At 44.9% G+C, this 18,846-nt stretch overlaps 1 protein-coding gene across 1 annotated transcript in view; it reads right to left on the bottom strand.

Moving 5' to 3' along the window:
- The window catches only part of chd6 (chromodomain helicase DNA binding protein 6), a 47,966-nt gene extending 36,137 nt beyond the window's left edge, over positions 1–11,829 (bottom strand). Inside the window, 4 exon segments of the mRNA XM_079156639.1 lie at positions 53–167; positions 2,602–3,199; positions 7,639–7,688; positions 11,721–11,829. Coding sequence (XP_079012765.1) covers positions 53–167; positions 2,602–3,199; positions 7,639–7,668 — 743 coding nt within the window. The 5' untranslated portion in view covers positions 7,669–7,688; positions 11,721–11,829.
- Positions 11,830–18,846: the final 7,017 nt, after the last annotated feature.

Here is an 18,846-nt window from a genome sequence, read left to right as displayed (position 1 = left end):
GGACTCTACAGAGGAGATCAAGACCACACAGGGGACGGGACCGAGGTCTTACCTGGGTTTGCGGCCCCTCTGTCTCGGTGCTGAGGGGGTCGTGGTCTTGTTGGTCTGTCTGTGGTTCTTGCCGTGGCTCTGGGCCTTAGTGAGGACACCAGGAGCAGGAGGAGGTGCTGTGGAGGACAGAGGAGAGAGGACACATCAGAGGACATGAGAGGAGGACAGAGGAAAGAGGACACATCAGAGGACATGAGAAGAGGACAGAAGAAAGAGGACACATCAGAGGACATGAGAAGGCAGAGGAGAGAGGACACATCAGAGGACATAGGACACAGGACACATGAGAGGACATAGGACACATCAGAGGACATGAGAGGAGAGAGGACACATCAGAGGACATGAGAAGGCAGAGGAGAGAGGACACATCAGAGGACATGAGAGGAGAGAGGACACATCAGAGGACATGAGAAGGCAGAGGAGAGAGGACACATCAGAGGACATGAGAAGACAGAGGAGAGAGGACACATCAGAGGACATGAGAAGGCAGAGGAGAGAGGACACATCAGAGGACATGAGAAGACAGAGGAGAGAGGACACATCAGAGGACATGAGAGGAGAGAGGACACATCAGAGGACATGATGAGTCACTAAAACAGACTCTTCACAGAGAAACGTGGGTTCGATTCCCGACAGAGGAACTGAACACAACGAATGACTGACCCACGGGAATCCATCCCATAATGATCACCAGTCATTAAGACTCAATCCAGACACTGTTGCTGTTCTAGCTAACAGGTGGCTAATGCTAGGAAGGAAATACAAGTGTTATTATGAAGAAATACCAGTACGACAGAAAAGTCCTAATAATACATAAAAAATAACATTTCCTGCAAACCTGATCCTTCTCACGTCATTATGATTGATTACATCATACTTATCAGCACTTCATTAAAGCCGATAAATAACTCAAACATTATTTCATTATCTAATTATTTTAAAGACATTCGGCCTCACCTCGGTTCATCAGCTCTCACTTTATAAGAGGAATTAATATCCACATGTCTGACCATGATTTAAGAATATTTAAGAACAGATTTATCGTCTGTAACTTTAAATTAGTGCTGAAATGTTCCAACACACACACACACACACACGTCTATTAGAGGCCAGGAAACAGGAAGTAACGTGTGAAACTAATCAGAGATGAGGAGGTGATGAATGAGAGGAGCAGTTAATATGTGTGTGTGTATATATATATATATATATATATACACACACATACACGCACACGCATATATACACATCAGTGGCGGGCTGTGTATGTTATAGCTGGGCCTTCAGTGCTGTCCTGCTACAGTTGAACCTCCTAATAGCCTCATTATGACGCCACAGCTACACTTATTATTTGTTTCTCGGGGTGTGACATCTCACGTATTCATATTAAACCGTTCGTACGAGGCTTACAAACCCAACGATACGTTTGAATAATACTCGTGCATTTGGAAAATGCAGAAGCTTAAATTGTGGATATATAATGTTTTCTGCGCTCACGTAGGAGACAACGGTCTGTGTTCCTCTGAACCCGAACTTAAAACAACAACAAAAAAAAACAGCTGAGGCCCCGCACTTCTGGGAGGCTACGCTAAACTAGCTTAACGGGAAAACAACAGCAGCAAACAAGCTACGAACTCTCCCCGCAGAGTTCAGCTGTTCCTACTGATTCAAACACATAATCCCCATTTCTCCAGACCATAATTCTTGCTTTGTAAAAGAACGCAAAACCCCAAACAGATTCAATTGTCCAGACAATAACTCTGCGCATGATGGTATGCTTGGTAATTAACGGACAATGCATACAGTCCAAATCTATAATTAACACAATGACAAGAACAAACTCACAAGAACCGGTCACATATGTTCACATGACAACAGAGCAACAAATCAATCCAGCAACACAGCAGCAACACACATTCTGCTACACACTCGAGGACATTCAGATATTAATGTAAAAAAACAAACACAGTTCACTTACTAAAAGCTGTTCACTTAAAGACAAACTCCATCCTCCTTTCTTTGTTGACAAAGAGTTTAATCTCACGGTTAAATCCCAACTCACTAATCTGTTTCTCCTCCTTCAGACATTGAGTGTTAAAAAAACAAAGCTCGGTAAAAAGATAATCTACACCAAGCAAAGTGCTAAAAATGTCGTCCCCATTCACTTAACCTGCACATGGATTCACTGGTGAGTCTGCAGGCCTGGGGCCTCTCTTCTACCTAGAGACACAGAGGTGAACTCTGATTGGATCAAAGCTCTACTTAAAACAAGCTGCACTGAAGCAGAGCAGCTGAGGAGCACAGTAGCTGTGCAATGAGAACATAAGATAATGGGAACAATATTTATATAAATTATAATACATGTAGTGTATTTAAGAAAAAATATAAAATTATAAAATAGCTCTAACTTTGTGATTCTGTTTAGACCAGCAGAGAAGGCTTTGCAGGCCACCACTGTATATAAACTTAATATATGTGACCGTGAGCTTCATGAAGGACATGGAGAATAAAAACATGGAGAATAAAAACATGGAGGACATAGACTGAAGTTACCTTGGTAGGAGGGAACAGGAGGAAGGACCTTGACTTTAGGTTTCCTTCCTCTCTTTCCTGGGACCTTGACAGGAGCCAGAGGACCGGGGGCCACCGGGGCCCCTGAAGGTTTACCTCCCGACACATTCTTCAGCTCCTTCCTGGCCTCCTTCCCTTTGCTCCTACGCTCCTTGCGCTCCTTTCCTTCCTTGGGCTCCTTGCTCCTCCTCAGTGAGACTGCCGTGGCCTCCTTCTCCTCCTTCCGTTTCTTTGGTTTGCTGCTCTCCCTCTCCTCCACCTCCCGTTCTCTCTTGTCCTTTTTCTTCCGTTTCTTCTTCACCCTTCCTCCTCCTCCTCCATCATCCTCCTCGCTCAGGGAGGAAGGAGGTCGCAGGGCCGAGTGCTTAGCAGCCCCGGCCGCCGCGCTGTGATTGGACGTCGTGCTGCCCACGGGGGTGAGGAGGCGGAGCCTGTCCTTTGAGCCCACGACCAGGTGACCCCGAAGGATTGTTGGAACTGTTTGTGCGTTAGTCTTTTGGTCCGAGGAGGAGAATGAGGAGGAGGAGGCTGCAGAGGAGGAGGCCGAAGGAGGCGTGTGCTTCAGGACACCAGTGAACATCTGGAAAATAAATGTTTATCATTAATCTAGTTCTGTTTCACTAAACGTCCTTTTATCATGTTGAGCTGCTGTGAATGAGCACTTCCTGTACACGTCTTTCACAATAAAAGCCCTCTACTGGGAACGTTAATGTGAAACATCTGCTAAAGGCATTACGTTTCTTTGAGAGATGTAATTTATTAAATATTTAATTTATTAGACAGAAAACAGCATTTCTGTTAAAGAGAAATGATTATCACTCACAGTAATATTATTATTATCATTATTATCGGAGCATTCATCAGCGGAGTCTCCACTTGTTTCCTTCTTTTTTTGTTAAATTCAGTTGTCAGTAGGATGTTCGTCCACAGCTCTGGTTCCTGTTTGTTGTTTACTTTATATTTCATTCATTCATATTTAATAATTTGTATCACAGAGTTATTTTGTTACTACATGTTTCCGTATGTTACCCGTGTTACCATATGTTCCCTGCATGTTTCCGTATGTTACGGTATGTTTCCCGTATGTTTCCTGTATGTTTCCTGCATGTTTCCTGCATGTATCCGTATGTTTCCGTATGTTTCCTGTATGTTTCCTGCATGTTTCCGTATGTTACGGTATGTTTCCCGTATGTTTCCTGTATGTTTCCTGCATGTTTCCGTATGTTACGGTATGTTTCCCGTATGTTTCCTGTATGTTTCCTGCATGTTTCCTGCATGTATCCGTATGTTTCCTGCATGTTTCCTGTATGTTTCCTGCATGTTTCCGTATGTTACGGTATGTTTCCCGTATGTTTCCTGTATGTTTCCTGCATGTTTCCTGCATGTTTCCGTATGTTACCTGTATGTTTCCGTATGTTTTCGGTATGTTTCCCATATGTTACCTGTATGTTACACACGTGTTTCTCGTGTGTGTTTACCATACGTTTCCCGTATCTTTCCGTATGTTTCCTGCATGTTTCCGTATGTTTCCCCTATGTTACCCGCGTGTTACCCTCATGTTTCCCGTATGTTACCCGTATGTTATCCATATGTTCCCTGCATGTTTCCGTATGTTACGGTATGTTTCCCGTAAGCTTCCATACTGACGTTTCCTCCACCAACCAGCTCGTTTGTGCTCTTGGCAAAGGGAGTGATTGTGTTTCTGAACAGGAGCCAGTGATGCTCCCTACTGTGGTTGTGTAAAATGTAGCTCTCAACACGGCTGGTGAAAATGTTCTTCGGGTCTCATCATCATCAACAATAACAACAACAACAACAACAACAACAACAGAGGTGTTTCTATCCACATGTATGTGAAGCAGGTTGTCAGAGACTGAATGTGGAGGGACGAGCTCTGAATGACGTGTCTACAGGCACTCCCTCACATGTGTGTGTTACGCTCCACCAGACTGAGGAACCATGTGAATGAATCACAGCCAGCACATCGGCCTCTGAGCCGGGGGGGGGGGGGGGTGGGTATCGGAGCAGTTACCATGGAAACTGGCTCTCCGCGCCAAAACTGTGAGGATGTAAACATGTGATCACCATGGTAACCCTTTCATTGCCACTGTCCCTGATGACAGCCTGTCTACATGTCTACATGTCTGATGAAGAGACGTGGAGTCAGTTCATTGTGTCTGAAGGTGAAATCACATTAGTCCGATAGATCAACACACAAAATCATACTCTGACCTGTTTGGACCAGAACGCAGTTCATCAGAAATCAGGGAATTTATTTTAAATGTACTCATCACTAGAAATCCTAATATAAGTCTAATGTATGGAAACAAAGTCAAACCATTATTATACATCATTAAAACTACTAATGACCAAAGAAACAATATTTAAATAAAATCATTTGAATTGTGTGTTTATGAAAAAGACTAGATATGACGATCACAAAGCATCAGGATAACATTCAGATGTTCTGATGGTTTTTTGGTCTCTGGTGATCTGGTGTGTTTTCTAACAAGTCTGATGAAGAAACAGTAATATTATCTTATTATCTTATTATCCTTTTAGAAAACCAGAACAAACAACAACAACAACAAGTAGAGCTATCAAACAGAAAGCAGATGAGCTGAGAGTTGAAACAGATTCACTTGAAGATGTTGGAAAGAACAAATCTAATAATAATAAATAAGAGAATAACATCTGTTATAGTAACGTCTGATAGACTTCAGTCTGGATCCTGCTGGTCTCTGGAGAACCTCACGTACTGAGCTCATCACCTCATCAGGTCTACACCTGAGTGCTGGTTTTACATCCTGACTCTACTGGACCTGGACTACAGCAAAACAAGGATTCAGTGATCCAGGACTGAGAACCAGAGGACCAAACCGGACCACTGACAACCAGACAAGACCACTGACGACCAGACAGGATCACAGAGGACCAGACAAGACCAAACGGGACCAGACAGATCCCCTTTGTTCTGGTTAGGATTCAGGGGTAGACCAGGAGCTTTTTGTTAGTGTTGTGAAGTGGAGCTTCCAGTGAGGACCAACACGCTTTACTGTCTGAACTGCAGCATTACAACTGTTACAGTGAACACAACGCGCTCTTGCACTCGACATCTGGAATTCTTCATATCTTCATCTTTTTGATAGCGTCAAGAAGCCACGCACCATGCTACTTCCTGTTTCTTCAAAGTAAAAGCACTTCCTGTTTTATGCTCTTCACAATAAAAGTAAGTCAGGTCAATTAAGCTTCTCGCAGCTACAGCTTAACAATATAAACAGTGTTACACAAGCAACATGAACTATATTGATTGTTATGCAATCAAACAATTCACAACAATTATAAGAGTAAAATCATTGGCTTTAAAACCTCTTCAACTCCTCTAGGACGTCAGCGTCCTCGATCCCCTTCCCTTCCGTTCTTACGGCTTGCTTACGAAAACTACGTCCCAAAACATGGCCGTGTTTGGTATCCCAGCATGCACACAATCCTCATCTTTGCAAAGAAAACATCGATTTCCTTTTATTCTTTATGGATTTTTCACAAAAGGAGCCCAAACACACACTGTCCAAAGTCGCCATGACCGCTGCAAGTCGGGTCTTGCAGCATTTCGACGGCGAAAGATAGAGTACAGACCCGATATTACTAGTGAATGTGCTAGCGGATGCTACCATGGAGCTAGCGGCTGCAGAAAACGTTGGTAGTTATAGAACAAACCGAATATTTTACTAATATAAGCCGTCAACCAACGCGGTCATAATTTTCACTTTTCATGTGCGGCTCTTTTCTGATGCTTCATTATGGTATGTCTGTGTCTAAAGATGACCTTGGCGATCATAATGACGCCTGTTTTCAACACTGCACTATGTTAGCATCTGGCTCAGCGGTGTGTGTTCACTGACAGTAAAGTATTGAAGCCAGGAGACCGAGCTATCTTTACCTGCCCTGAAAACGTGGATTTGCTCCATTTTTGTTTGACTGCATTTCATGAGTAACAGCTCGCGATACGTTTAGGCGTGTCAAGCCCTTCGTCTAGAGGAGACTTCAGGCTTTCTAACGATGTATTGCATGTGCACACTGAGCTGTGCTGGAGGAGTGAACAGTCTCGCGTAACGGAGCTGCCCGAATACTCGGCCGTGTGCTCGGTCGTGGCTATTACGCACAGCAAGTCTGCTGCTTACAGACCACGTCTTCCACCATATATACTTAGTTTCTGCTATTTGCAATCGCTACAAATAAAAGGGAAATAATACAATATCAAAATGTGAAGGAAAAAACACCTTTCGTGTGTCAGAATATCATTTGGTATCATGTGTCCATTTGGATCTCCAAATGTCCTTTAGAGCTCCTGGATGTCTTCATGGAGGAACACTGTAGAACGGTCATACTTTGTTCAATCTTCTTCACATGTGAGGCCGATGTTCACTGATAGTGTAGTTACAGCTCTATGCTGCCCTTTACCGGTACAGATTCAGCCAAAGGCAGTTATTTATACTGAAAGACACTTTCACACAAAAATCTTCAATTTTTACTGACTTCAAAGGCCCACTGCTCTGTTTCTGTATGACCTACAGGTCTACAGACACTTTCACAAGGAGCTTTAGGGGGTTCTCTTTCTGGAAAGACCTCATTGATGCATATAGTCAGAGTGGTTCAGAAGATACAGCCACTTTAATTTGGGTATGTCATTTTAGGCAAAATAGGAAATCACCATCAGCAGTGTTTTATATTTAAACTCAGAAACAACCTGAAATCCTTCAAAGTAAAGTAGGACACACTAGAACCAGAACTAACCCGACACCTGAACTCCTGTTCACACACACACACACACACACACACACACACACACACACACACACACACACACACACACACACACACACACACACACACACACACACACACACACACACACACACACACACACACACCTTTCTTGTCTCCTCTTTCTCCCGTCAGGAGTCGTGTTTGTGTGCGTCTGTGTGTGTGTGTGTGTGTGTGTGTGTCTGTGTTACAAACCTGCTGCTTGTCCTTCTTGTGTATTTTCATCTTCTAACCCTTCACTTCATCTGTTAACACAAAAGGACGTCATTATTATTGAAAGCTGAACACTTCGAATTCAACCAGTTCAAAACATACAAGTCTAGTGATGCAGGTTCCCATTTAAAGACCATGTGGACAGCTACACTCCCACAGCTGTGTTCACCAAACAGCAGTCACGGACTGCAACAGCAGCACGTCTACGCTGTGGAGTTCTTCCTCTTCCTGGGCTCCACTGTAACCCAGGTCCTCAAGTAGGAGCTGAATATCAGCTCCATCACACAGAAGGCTCAGCAGAGGATGTACTTCCTGAGGCAGCTGAAGAAGTTCAACCTGCCAAAGACAATGATGGTGCACTTCTACACAGCCATGATTGAGTCCATCCTCTGCTCCTCCATCACGGTCTGGTACGCTGCAGCCACTGCCAAGGACAAGAGCAGGCTGCAGCGCATCATCCGCTCTGCTGAGAAGGTGATTGGCTGCAATCTGCCGTCCCTCCAGGACTTGTTCGCTTCAAGGACCCTGAAGCGAGCCAGAAGGATTGTAGCCGACCCCTCTCACCCTGGACACGAACTGTTGGAGCCCCTCCCATCTGGCAGGAGGCTGCGGTCCATCAGGACCAAGACCTCCATCAGGACCAAGACCTCCATCAGGACCAAGACCTCACGCCACATGAACAGTTTCATCCCCAGGATAATCTCCTACCGGTCACTCCCCTGCACATCCTTTCTCTTTCTTTATTTAAACACACTTGACACTTTTACATTACACTTCATCTCACTGGTTTATAGTACGGTTATCTGTTTGTTATGCACTTTATTTTATATTCTATTGTAAATTTTAATTTTTCTATTTCTTGCACCGTGTTGATTGTTATGCACCACCCACCATGACAAATTCCTTGTATGCGCAACATACATTGGCAATAAATGGTTTGATTCTTCAGAAAAATGGCGTGACGCTGCGGTGCAATAGCCTATCAGCGTGGAGATGCTCCTCCTGATAGCCTATCAGCGTGGAGATGCTCCTCCTGATAGCCTATCAGCGTTGAGATGCTCCTCCTGATAGCCTATCAGCGTGGAGATGCTCCTCCTGATAGCCTATCAGCGTTGAGATTCTCCTTCATCACTGATGTTGTTGAATCAGGAAATTAATACTGTAGCCGCCTGTGTTCACTCAGAGCTCTACGATCCCTCATATCAGTAGAGACCAGACTATGTGTTATTTCGGAGTCCCTTTTTGTCGGTTTATTGCCGTTAAATCACAGCCAAATCAGTTTATCTTGTGTTCATGCAGCTGTAGTAAACAGCGACGTGTGGCTCGCTAGACACAGTGAGCTCGATGAAATCCACGGAGCTCCTCCGGACTATGTTATGAACCAGACATGACGGCGTTTAGTTCCCCGTGATATCTGGGACTTCCACAACACGTACTGAGCAGAAATAGAGGCTATTTTTTCCACGGTTGATGGCGGACAGTTCAACGGCTTTCAGGGCGATAAGCCACGCCCCCTCTCCGGCGCGTCCAGCGCGATTCAAGCGAATGAACACAAATATTCGCGCCGCGTTCATCGCGTTTGGTGTGAACACAGCATTATTGAGTGGCGTAATAATCGCGCGACACAACAAATCGATAATGAAATTCGTTGCAAACTCTTTTAATAATCGATTATTATCGATTCGTTGTTGCAGCCCTAGTAGAGACCAAACTGTGTATAAATATATGTTTATAAACCAGATACTCTAACAATGACCACGCTGCCGTATTACGTCTATTGTTGACGGAGCTTATCACAACAGGCTGTTAAAATACACAGGAAGTAGCGCTGGGCGGTATGACCAAAAATGTGTATGACGGTATTTTTTTTCCTTGCCTGTTTTTATATTTGTTTATAGTGGCTTACTCTACTGTCAGGAGTACATATAATACAAAAACATTTTAATGTCATCATGTATAAAGGCTTTGCTTACTACAGGGTGTGCACGTTTGTTCCTATAATGTTGGGATGGCAGTTTGGCTGAAGTATTGTCGCCCCGGTCAGACGTACCATGAATCCAGAGTCTTTCTCGACTGTCTGTAGTGGGACCATGTCCTTGCGGAGCTGGATCGTTATTGCGTTCGTAATGTCGCTCCACCGCTTGCTTTTCTTGTCTTATGCTGCCTCGAGCAAAAGCCTCTTCAAGTGATGTCTGACCCTTTGGCTTCAGGGTTTCCCTCGCGCTAACGTTACTGGTTGACGGCCTCGAATCCGACGGCCGTCAACACACTCTTGGTGTTCCAACATGTTTTCTGCTGAGGTGATGGAGTAAGTTGCTCGTGTTACCACCAGCGGCAACAAGAGTGGCTCGACACACGTTGCAATATATCGTCTTTTGGACGTCGAACTTTTTAAAACCAAAACACTTCCAAACAGCAGACACAGCTCCTCTCTTGGGCACAGACTCTCGCTGTATCTCCGGTCTGTCTTTGTTCCGCCTGCATCGCTCTGTTCTGTTCGTTAATGTAGCGTTACTGTAGCGACGGAGCCTCTCCCAGCTGTTAGCAGACTGTTATGCTAGCGGGCTAGCTAGCGAGCTGTACCCAGCATGACATTCGGCGGTGTAATTTTATAAATGTACAATTATTAGTGTTACAAATTGTTTATGTGTCACAGACTGTTGTGTCGTGGTGTTTTGCTCTGTTAAAGAGCGTTGGTTGTGGGTAATTAATTGTTATAAAGTTACAACCATCACTAGAGTCCCTCTCAATACACATAAGACAACTAGCTCCGACTGTTGCCTTCTTAGCGGTGAACAATATATCCTGCTGCCTGTTGTAGAGTGACAGCGGTTGTTTCGGCGATGCACCGGTATCACGGTGTGTGAAAAATTCATATCATACGGGAAGTGAAAACCGGTATACCGCCCAGCACTAACAGGAAGTAGTATTTTCTGTTTTAAACTGGGTATTTATTGCCAAGTATTAATAAACATCATCATTTCTACTGAAAATGTGTATTGATATAAAAACAAATGATCAGCAGAGTAAATAATATATATATATTAATTTATACTGCATCAGTATGAACAAAGTACTACAGATGACTCAGTATTGAATACTGTCTCTACTACTGAGGACACTAAAGATGTTTTATTGACCAAAAAAAAATGTTTCTAAGTCAAAGTGTAGCAAACAGAAGAGGACAGAGGACAAGGAGACATGAGGACAAGAGATAAGGAGACAAGAGGACAAGAGATAAGGAGACATGAGGACAGAGGACAAGGAGACATGAGGACAAAAGATAAGGAGACATGAGGACAAAAGATAAGGAGACATGAGGACAAAGGACAAGGAAACAAGAAAGGAGGACAAGGAGGTCGACCCTCTGAGGTTTCACCCTCTTGTCCTCTGGTCCACTGCTGATGGACCATTGTGTCCTCCTGAGGAATCGAACCAGCAACCTCTAGAACCTCCAGACATTCTGAATCTATTTCATATTCACTGTGATCCATCAGACCTCAGGTAGCCGGTTAGCTCACAGACCTTTTGTCTGTCGGGTGTCACACCTGGCCAGGTGAGCGCGTGCACACCACCGCTTCATGACTCATTGTGTATATGAGCGCAAACACACACACACACACACACACACACACACACACACAGAGACAGAGACAGAGAGAGAGACACACACACACACATACACGTCTCCAGAGGCTAGCTGGCTAACAGCTAACTAGCTTACACTTCTCTAAAGGTTTGGGCTATTTGGTCAATGCTAACGGACGCAGCGGCTAGCTCTCAGATAGCACACAGCTAACACACAGCTAGCTCGCTGGGTTGACTGCGGGTTGCGGAGGAGCTAAGCTACTTCTTAAACACAAAGCTGCCCCCGACCGAGAGAAGGAGACACGGTGTCCTCTTTTCACGTTAGCATCCGATGCTACGTACCGAGCTAGCTTCCCCCGCTAGCTGTGTAACGTTACCGCATCATCTCTGTTGTAGAGACATTATAGGATCTCTTTACACGTGTGGACTATAAACTCTCCCGTCTCGAGGACACCTCTCCACCGGTAAACCCTCACCTGCTCCGGACTCACGCGCTCTCACCCGCGAGACATCACCGCGGTCTGCACCGGAAAAAAGGGAGAAAAAATCACTGGCGCTTTTTATTTCCAAGGACACAAAATCGCCATGACAGTTTAGAAAAATGCATAAAAAATTAGCGGGCAAGGGAGGGAGGGGAGAGGAGAGAGATGAGGAGGGAGGGAGGGGGGAGAGGAGGGAGGGAGGAAGGGAGGGGGGAGAGGAGAGAGAGAGAGAGAGAGACACAGACAGACAGACAGACAGAAAGAGAGAGACAGAAAGAAAGAGAGAGGCTGAGAGATGAGGAGGAAGGAGGGGGGAGAGGAGAGAGACAGAGAGATGAGGAGGAAGGAAGGAGGGCATAAGGAAGGAAGGAAGGAGGGAGTGAGGGAGGAGGAGGGATGAAGGAAGGAGGGAGAGAGTAAGGGAAGAGGAGGGATGAAGGAGGGAGGGAGTAAGGGAGGAGGAGGGATGAAGGAGTGAGGGAAGAGGAGGGATGAAGAAAGGAGGGAGAGAGTAAGGGTGGAGGAGGGATGAAGGAGTAAGGGAGGAGGGATGAAGGAAGGAGGGAGAGAGTAAGGGTGGAGGAGGGATGAAGGAGTAAGGGAGGAGGAGGGATGAAGGAGTAAGGGAGGAGGAGTGTAATAGAGGAGTGTAATATCTATTTAATCCACATAAAGATAGGGTTAGCACACTTTATTCAGTCAGGATGCCGGAGTCCTGCACGCACGCACGCGCACACACACACACACACACACACACACACACACACACACACACACACACACACACACACACACACAGAGACGAGCCTCATCCAGAAGTTAAAGCGCGCTTCTTACCTAAAATGGCCACTAACACCACTGCAGCAGCCACAACACAAACAGCTTCTTCTTCTTCTTTTATTTTGGTGGAAGTTTTCGCAGCTGCAGCCTAACATGAACCTTACAGAGCTCACGAGCTTCCATTGGCTGCAGCGCGCGCAGCTGGCGCCTCGTGCACGTTTCCATTGGCCCCGCAGCTGTCACGCAAAGAAGACCCGTATCGAGTTATCCCGGGTTAGTCTGAGAGCTCCATTGTGTGTTGTTGTATACCGGGTCTTTTCTTCCTGGTCACGCGCATTGACGTGAGTCATTTACGCGTGCGTGCGCGTGCAGACCCCGGCTGTAGTTTGTTGTGTACGTGCTCGTGTTGTTGTTCTTACCGCAGACCTGCAGGTAGATCCTCCTGGAGGTCTGCTGGATCCTACTGTCAATGAAGAAGAAGAAAACAAGAGGGGGTGCGTTCCGTTCTGTTTTTTAACGGTTCTCCTCTACCGGCTGCGTCCACCAATCACGTGTCCTCGTGCTCCTCCATCGTTAAACACACATTCCACTCTTTTAAAGATCGGGTTTCGTGTCCCGGATGTTTCTAAAACCAGAGAGCCGTTCATGTGATGATGATGAGGAGGAGGAGGAGGAGGAGGAGGAGGAGATGAAGGCTGTTTTAAAGAGGATAACTACAACATTCTAACCTATCCCAGCGTTGTGCTTCTTCTCCTTAAAACTGTTCTTAGGATTAAAGTAGTTTAGTCTCACCTGGTGGAGACACAGTGAATTGGTCCATGTTGTCTCTCACACACAACTTCTTCATCTGTGATGTCTACATCTCACTCACACTCACACTCACTCACTCACACACTCACTCACACACACTCACTCACTCACACTCACACACACACTCACACACTCACTCACTCACACTCACACACACACTCACACACTCACTCACTCACACACACTCACACACACACACACTCACTCACTCACACACACACACTCACACTCACTCACACACTCACTCTCACTCACACACTCACTCACACACTCACTCACACTCACTCACACACTCACTCACACTCACTCACACACACTCACTCACACACACTCACACACGCACACACTCTCTCACTCACACACACACGCACACACTCTCTCACTCACACACACACGCACACACTCTCACTCACACTCACACACACACTCTCTCACTCACACTCACACACTCACTGTGTTGGGTTCATGTGACTCTAAAAGAATCACAACTCAAGAGCACCTTACTATGTTTTTCTGGAGCTTTCAACCACATCACACACACTGTTTATCAAGAGCTAAAATAAATCATCCAGGTTTAACTTCTCACGTTGCTGCAGTGACGTACAGGTGTACTCCAAGGTGCCTTAGTACACCGTGACATCACCGTTGGGAGAGTTTACAGGTGCAAAACGCAAACAGACCAAAACTCACTTAAAACATTCAACCAGAGATCCTCTCCTCTTGTTTCAAGACATTCATAAAAACACTTTGAATCATCGGTGTCTGCTACGCTTTATCACATCTTTATAAAAAGAACTCAGAACCCTTTACATTTAAAATGAAACTAGACAAGAAGACAAGTAGACAGGTAGGTAGACAGGTAGGTAGATAAGAAGACAGGTAGACAGGTAGGTAGACAAGAAGACAGGTAGACAGGTAGGTAGACACACACACAAACACTAACTCACACACTTCAGTAGAAGTGGTTCATTAGTGAAGGTCTCCAGATGTTGGACCCAATGGTGGTTCAGTAGAGAAGGTCTCCAGATGTTGGACCTGATGGTGGTTCAGTAGTGAAGGTCTCCAGATGTTGGACCCGATGGTGGTTCAGTAGAGAAGGTCTCCAGATGTTGGACCCGATGGTGGTTCAGTAGAGAAGGTCTCCAGATGTTGGACCCGATGGTGGTTCAGTAGAGAAGGTCTCCAGATGTTGGACCCGATGGTGGTTCAGTAGAGAAGGTCTCCAGATGTTGGACCCGATGGTGGTTCAGTAGAGAAGGTCTCCAGATGTTGGACCTGATGGTGGTTCAGTAGAGAAGGTCTCCAGATGTTGGACCCGATGGTGGTTCAGTAGAGAAGGTCTCCAGATGTTGGACCTGATGGTGGTTCAGTAGCAGCTCTTCACCAGCAGAGGGCCCCATGGCTCCGCTCATCTCACTTCAGTCCACTTAGACGTCTCTCACACGTTCCTCATCACTGTGAGGAGAAGAACCAGAACACCTTGAAAGGTTCAGAGGATCCGCTCCGTGTTCTGAAGCTTCTGGGATTTAACTTCTCATCAAATTATTTCACTTTAGTTTCAGGTCGTTGTGGAGATTTACTGTCTATAATCAAGCATCAATAGAACTGCATTTTACAGACTTTCATGAAGACACCTGAACCTAAACGTCCAAACACACACACACACACACACAAACACACACACACACACACACACACACACAAACACACACACACACACACACACACACACACACACACATGGCAGGCAGAGATAAGGAGCATCTTGAGTATCTGGAGGCCTCCACTCCCTCAGCACACACTCACTGTAACAGCTGACTGTGTGTGTGTGTGTGTGTGTGTGTATTTGTGTAGCAGCTGACTGTGTGTGTGTGTGTGTGTGTGTGTGTGTGTATTTGTGTAGCAGCTGACTGTGGGTGTGTGTGGAATGAGCGTGTGTGTTTCTATCGCAGCAGATTCCTCTGATGAATCAAACAGCTGAGAGACATAAATATAACATCATAATAATAATAATAAGTCAACTCAAGTCTTTTCTTTTCATTTAAAGATTTTTTTACCGAAGTATGAAAACATATATTCTCCACATATTCCATTTATTACCACCAGTTGTCTTTTTTCATCAAAGTTATTCTTATTGTTATAATTCAGCTAAATATTTTAAACTGAAGTAATGCAGCTAGAAGCATTGAGTATCCAATAATAATCAATAAACGAGTCTCAGGTTTCTACAACATCAGAGAAAACTCAATAAATTCACTGATTCTAATCAAAAATGAAAGAAGTCAATCAATGAACTGTCAATTAGTTCAATTGTTCCTCGATAACAAACTAGAGTCGAGTATTAAACATGCCGTGAAATAACCGCTACATCGACATTCATGTATTTAAATCAAATATATGAATTAATTAACAGAAATAAACCTCCAAACAGACTTTACAATCCTCTAAATCTGATCTGCACCAAAACAAACCCAACACTTCTTATATGTATGTGTAATTCATTGTTCCTCTCTATATATATATATATATATATATATATATATATATATATATATATATATATATATATGTATATATTATATGTATACGTAGACAGCAGTGAGAGGACTCTCGTGATAACCAGTGAAGAGAGAAACAGAAGACTAGCAGCAGATTAAAGTCATTAAAGAGGTTTAGGTGTCCACGTACTTTTGTCACGTTGTAATCTGTATTTTTATGTAGAGACGGACAAACTACATTTAACTAAACTAAGTTGAGTCACCAACGAGTCACATGAGTCACTAAAGAGTCACATGAGACACTAACGAGTCACATGAGCCACCAACGAGTCACATGAGTCACTAAAGAGTCACATGAGACACTAACGAGTCACATGAGACACCAACGAGTCACATGAGTCACCAACGAGTCACATGAGTCACCAACGAGTCGCATGAGTCACCAACGAGTCGCATGAGTCACTAACGAGTTGCATGAGTCACCAACGAGTCACATGAGTCACTAACGAGTCACATTAGTCACTAACGAGTCACATGAGACACCAACGAGTCACATGAGTCACCAACGAGTCACATGAGTCACCAACGAGTCACATGAGACACCAACGAGTCACATGAGTCACCAACGAGTCACATGAGACACCAACGAGTCACATGAGTCACCAACGAGTCACATGAGTCACCAACGAGTCACATGAGTCACCAACGAGTCACATGAGTCACTAACGAGTCACATGAGACACCAACGAGTCATATGAGTCACCAACGAGTCACATGAGTCACCAACGAGTCACATGAGTCACTAACGAGTCACATGAGTCACCAACGAGTCACATGAGTCACCAACGAGTCGCATGAGTCACCAACGAGTCACATGAGTCACCAACGAGTCACATGAGTCACTAACGAGTCACATGAGACACCAACGAGTCACATGAGTCACCAACGAGTCACATGAGTCACTAACGAGTCCCATGAGTCACCAACGAGTCACATGAGTCACCAACGAGTCACATGAGTCACTAACGAGTCACATGAGTCACTAACGAGTCACATGAGTCACCAACGAGTTGCATGAGTCACCAACGAGTCACATGAGTCACTAACGAGTCACATGAGTCACCAACGAGTTGCATGAGTCACCAACGAGTCACATGAGTCACTAACGAGTCACATGAGTCACCAACGAGTCACATGAGTCACCAACGAGTCACATGAGTCACCAACGAGTCACATGAGTCACTAACGAGTCACATGAGTCACTAACGAGTCACATGAGTCACCAACGAGTTGCATGAGTCACGTGGCTAAATGTCAACGTTAACTTTTAGTAATCTAAACAGAATCACAAAGTTATAGCTATTTTATAATTTAATCATTTTTCATAAATACACTACATGTATTATCATTTCTTTCATCATTTTTTATCGTATTTTCTCATTGCACAGCTCTTGTCTTCCTCAGTTGCTCTGCTTCTAGCCTGCAGCGCTGCTTCCAGCACAGCGTGTGTTAAGTAGAGCTTTTATCCAATCAGATTCAGCCTCTGTGTCTCTATGTAAGAGGTCTCCAGGTAGACTTTGCAGTTTAAGTGAATGGGGACGATATTGTTGATTGTCATAGTCTTCAACCAATCAGATCTTTAGTTTGACATGTTGGGCGTATTCTTTGACGTGCGACTGCTACCGAGGTACCTGCTAAGTACGTTAGCATTAAGGTGCGCCGTGATTGGTCAGTGGGCCAGCGTGTGACTAATGTGAAATGTAAGGAAGCTGGCAGAGCTTAGATGGAGTTAGAGTTCAAATTGAAAGATATGGAAGAAATTATAAGATGTTTAGGGTTTTGCTTGGTGTAGTTCATTTATTTTTATGAACGTGTTCCTGGCTGACAGCGTCACACATTTGATGTCTGGGAATGTGTTTCATTTTAACTTAGCATCTTGGTGTTTGGAGCTATGCTACGCTAACCGGAGGACGCCATAGCACGGCAGGACACTACGGTGCTTTTGAAAACTTTTGGAGAAACCCGAGTGGATCTACAGATCAACGAACACGTTCGCAGGGAAACGGAGCTCCACAAGCGCAGTCCGCTCGGAGGCCGGTGGTCGGTGGTCGTGGTCGGCGGTAGCGGCTGGTGTCGGTCGGTCGGCGGTCGTGGTAGGCGGCAGCGACCGGTCGCGGTCGATTCGTCCATGAATCGAGAAGGACTTCTTACTGGAACTGAAACGGTGTTCTGGGATTAAACTCTTTGTCAACAAAGAAAGGAGGATGGACTTTGTGAACAGCATTCGGTAAGTGACGAACTGCGATTGTATTTTACACCTGCAGTAACAGTGTTTGAATGGCTCGTGCTCTGTGTGGTGGAATGCGTGGATCCGCTGCAGGTCTGCTGGATTGATGTGTCATGCTTTGTCATAGAAATATATGTGACTGGTTCTTATGACTCTGTTGATGTCATTGTGTTAATTACGTTGATTTGACGCATTGTCCGTTAATGACGCAGCGTCCCGTCATGCACGGCTTCATGTATCTGCACCGTAGCTGTTGAACTGTAGTAGGACAGCACAGAGGCATCAAATGCCCAAAGGACACAAACACGGGTCTCCTGGGTGAAAGTCTCGTGTTTGTGCATAACTTTACAGAACTGAACCTTCACTTTGTAATGTTCACTTTAAAGGAAACGTCTCCACACAAGAAGATGTTAGAGTTTACTTCCACAAAGACATTAAGCTGCATTCAGGACAGGAAGCAGCAGCGCTGGTGATGTATTACTGTATGTGGGCGGAGCTTAAAGACTAACATGATACTCCCCCAGCAGAGCGGGGGGGGGGGACATCTACATTCACTCTGAAACACAGAAGAAGAAAAACGTAGAGAAAGAGAAGAAAGAGAAGAGAGGAGCTGAAGAAGAAGGATCACAAAGAGAGGAAGATCTGAGCTGAGGAGAGAAAAGATTTATCAGAGAAAAACATGAACAAAGAAGAGGAGTGAGGAGAAAGGAGGAGCTGAGGGTGAAGGAGGAGAAGGAGACATTAA

Source organism: Pholis gunnellus (assembly GCF_910591455.1).
Source record: "Pholis gunnellus genome assembly, chromosome: 3".
Lineage (NCBI taxonomy): Eukaryota > Metazoa > Chordata > Actinopteri > Perciformes > Pholidae > Pholis > Pholis gunnellus.
Note: the sequence above shows the minus strand (reverse complement) of the source record. Positions and strands in the feature narration are given on the sequence as shown.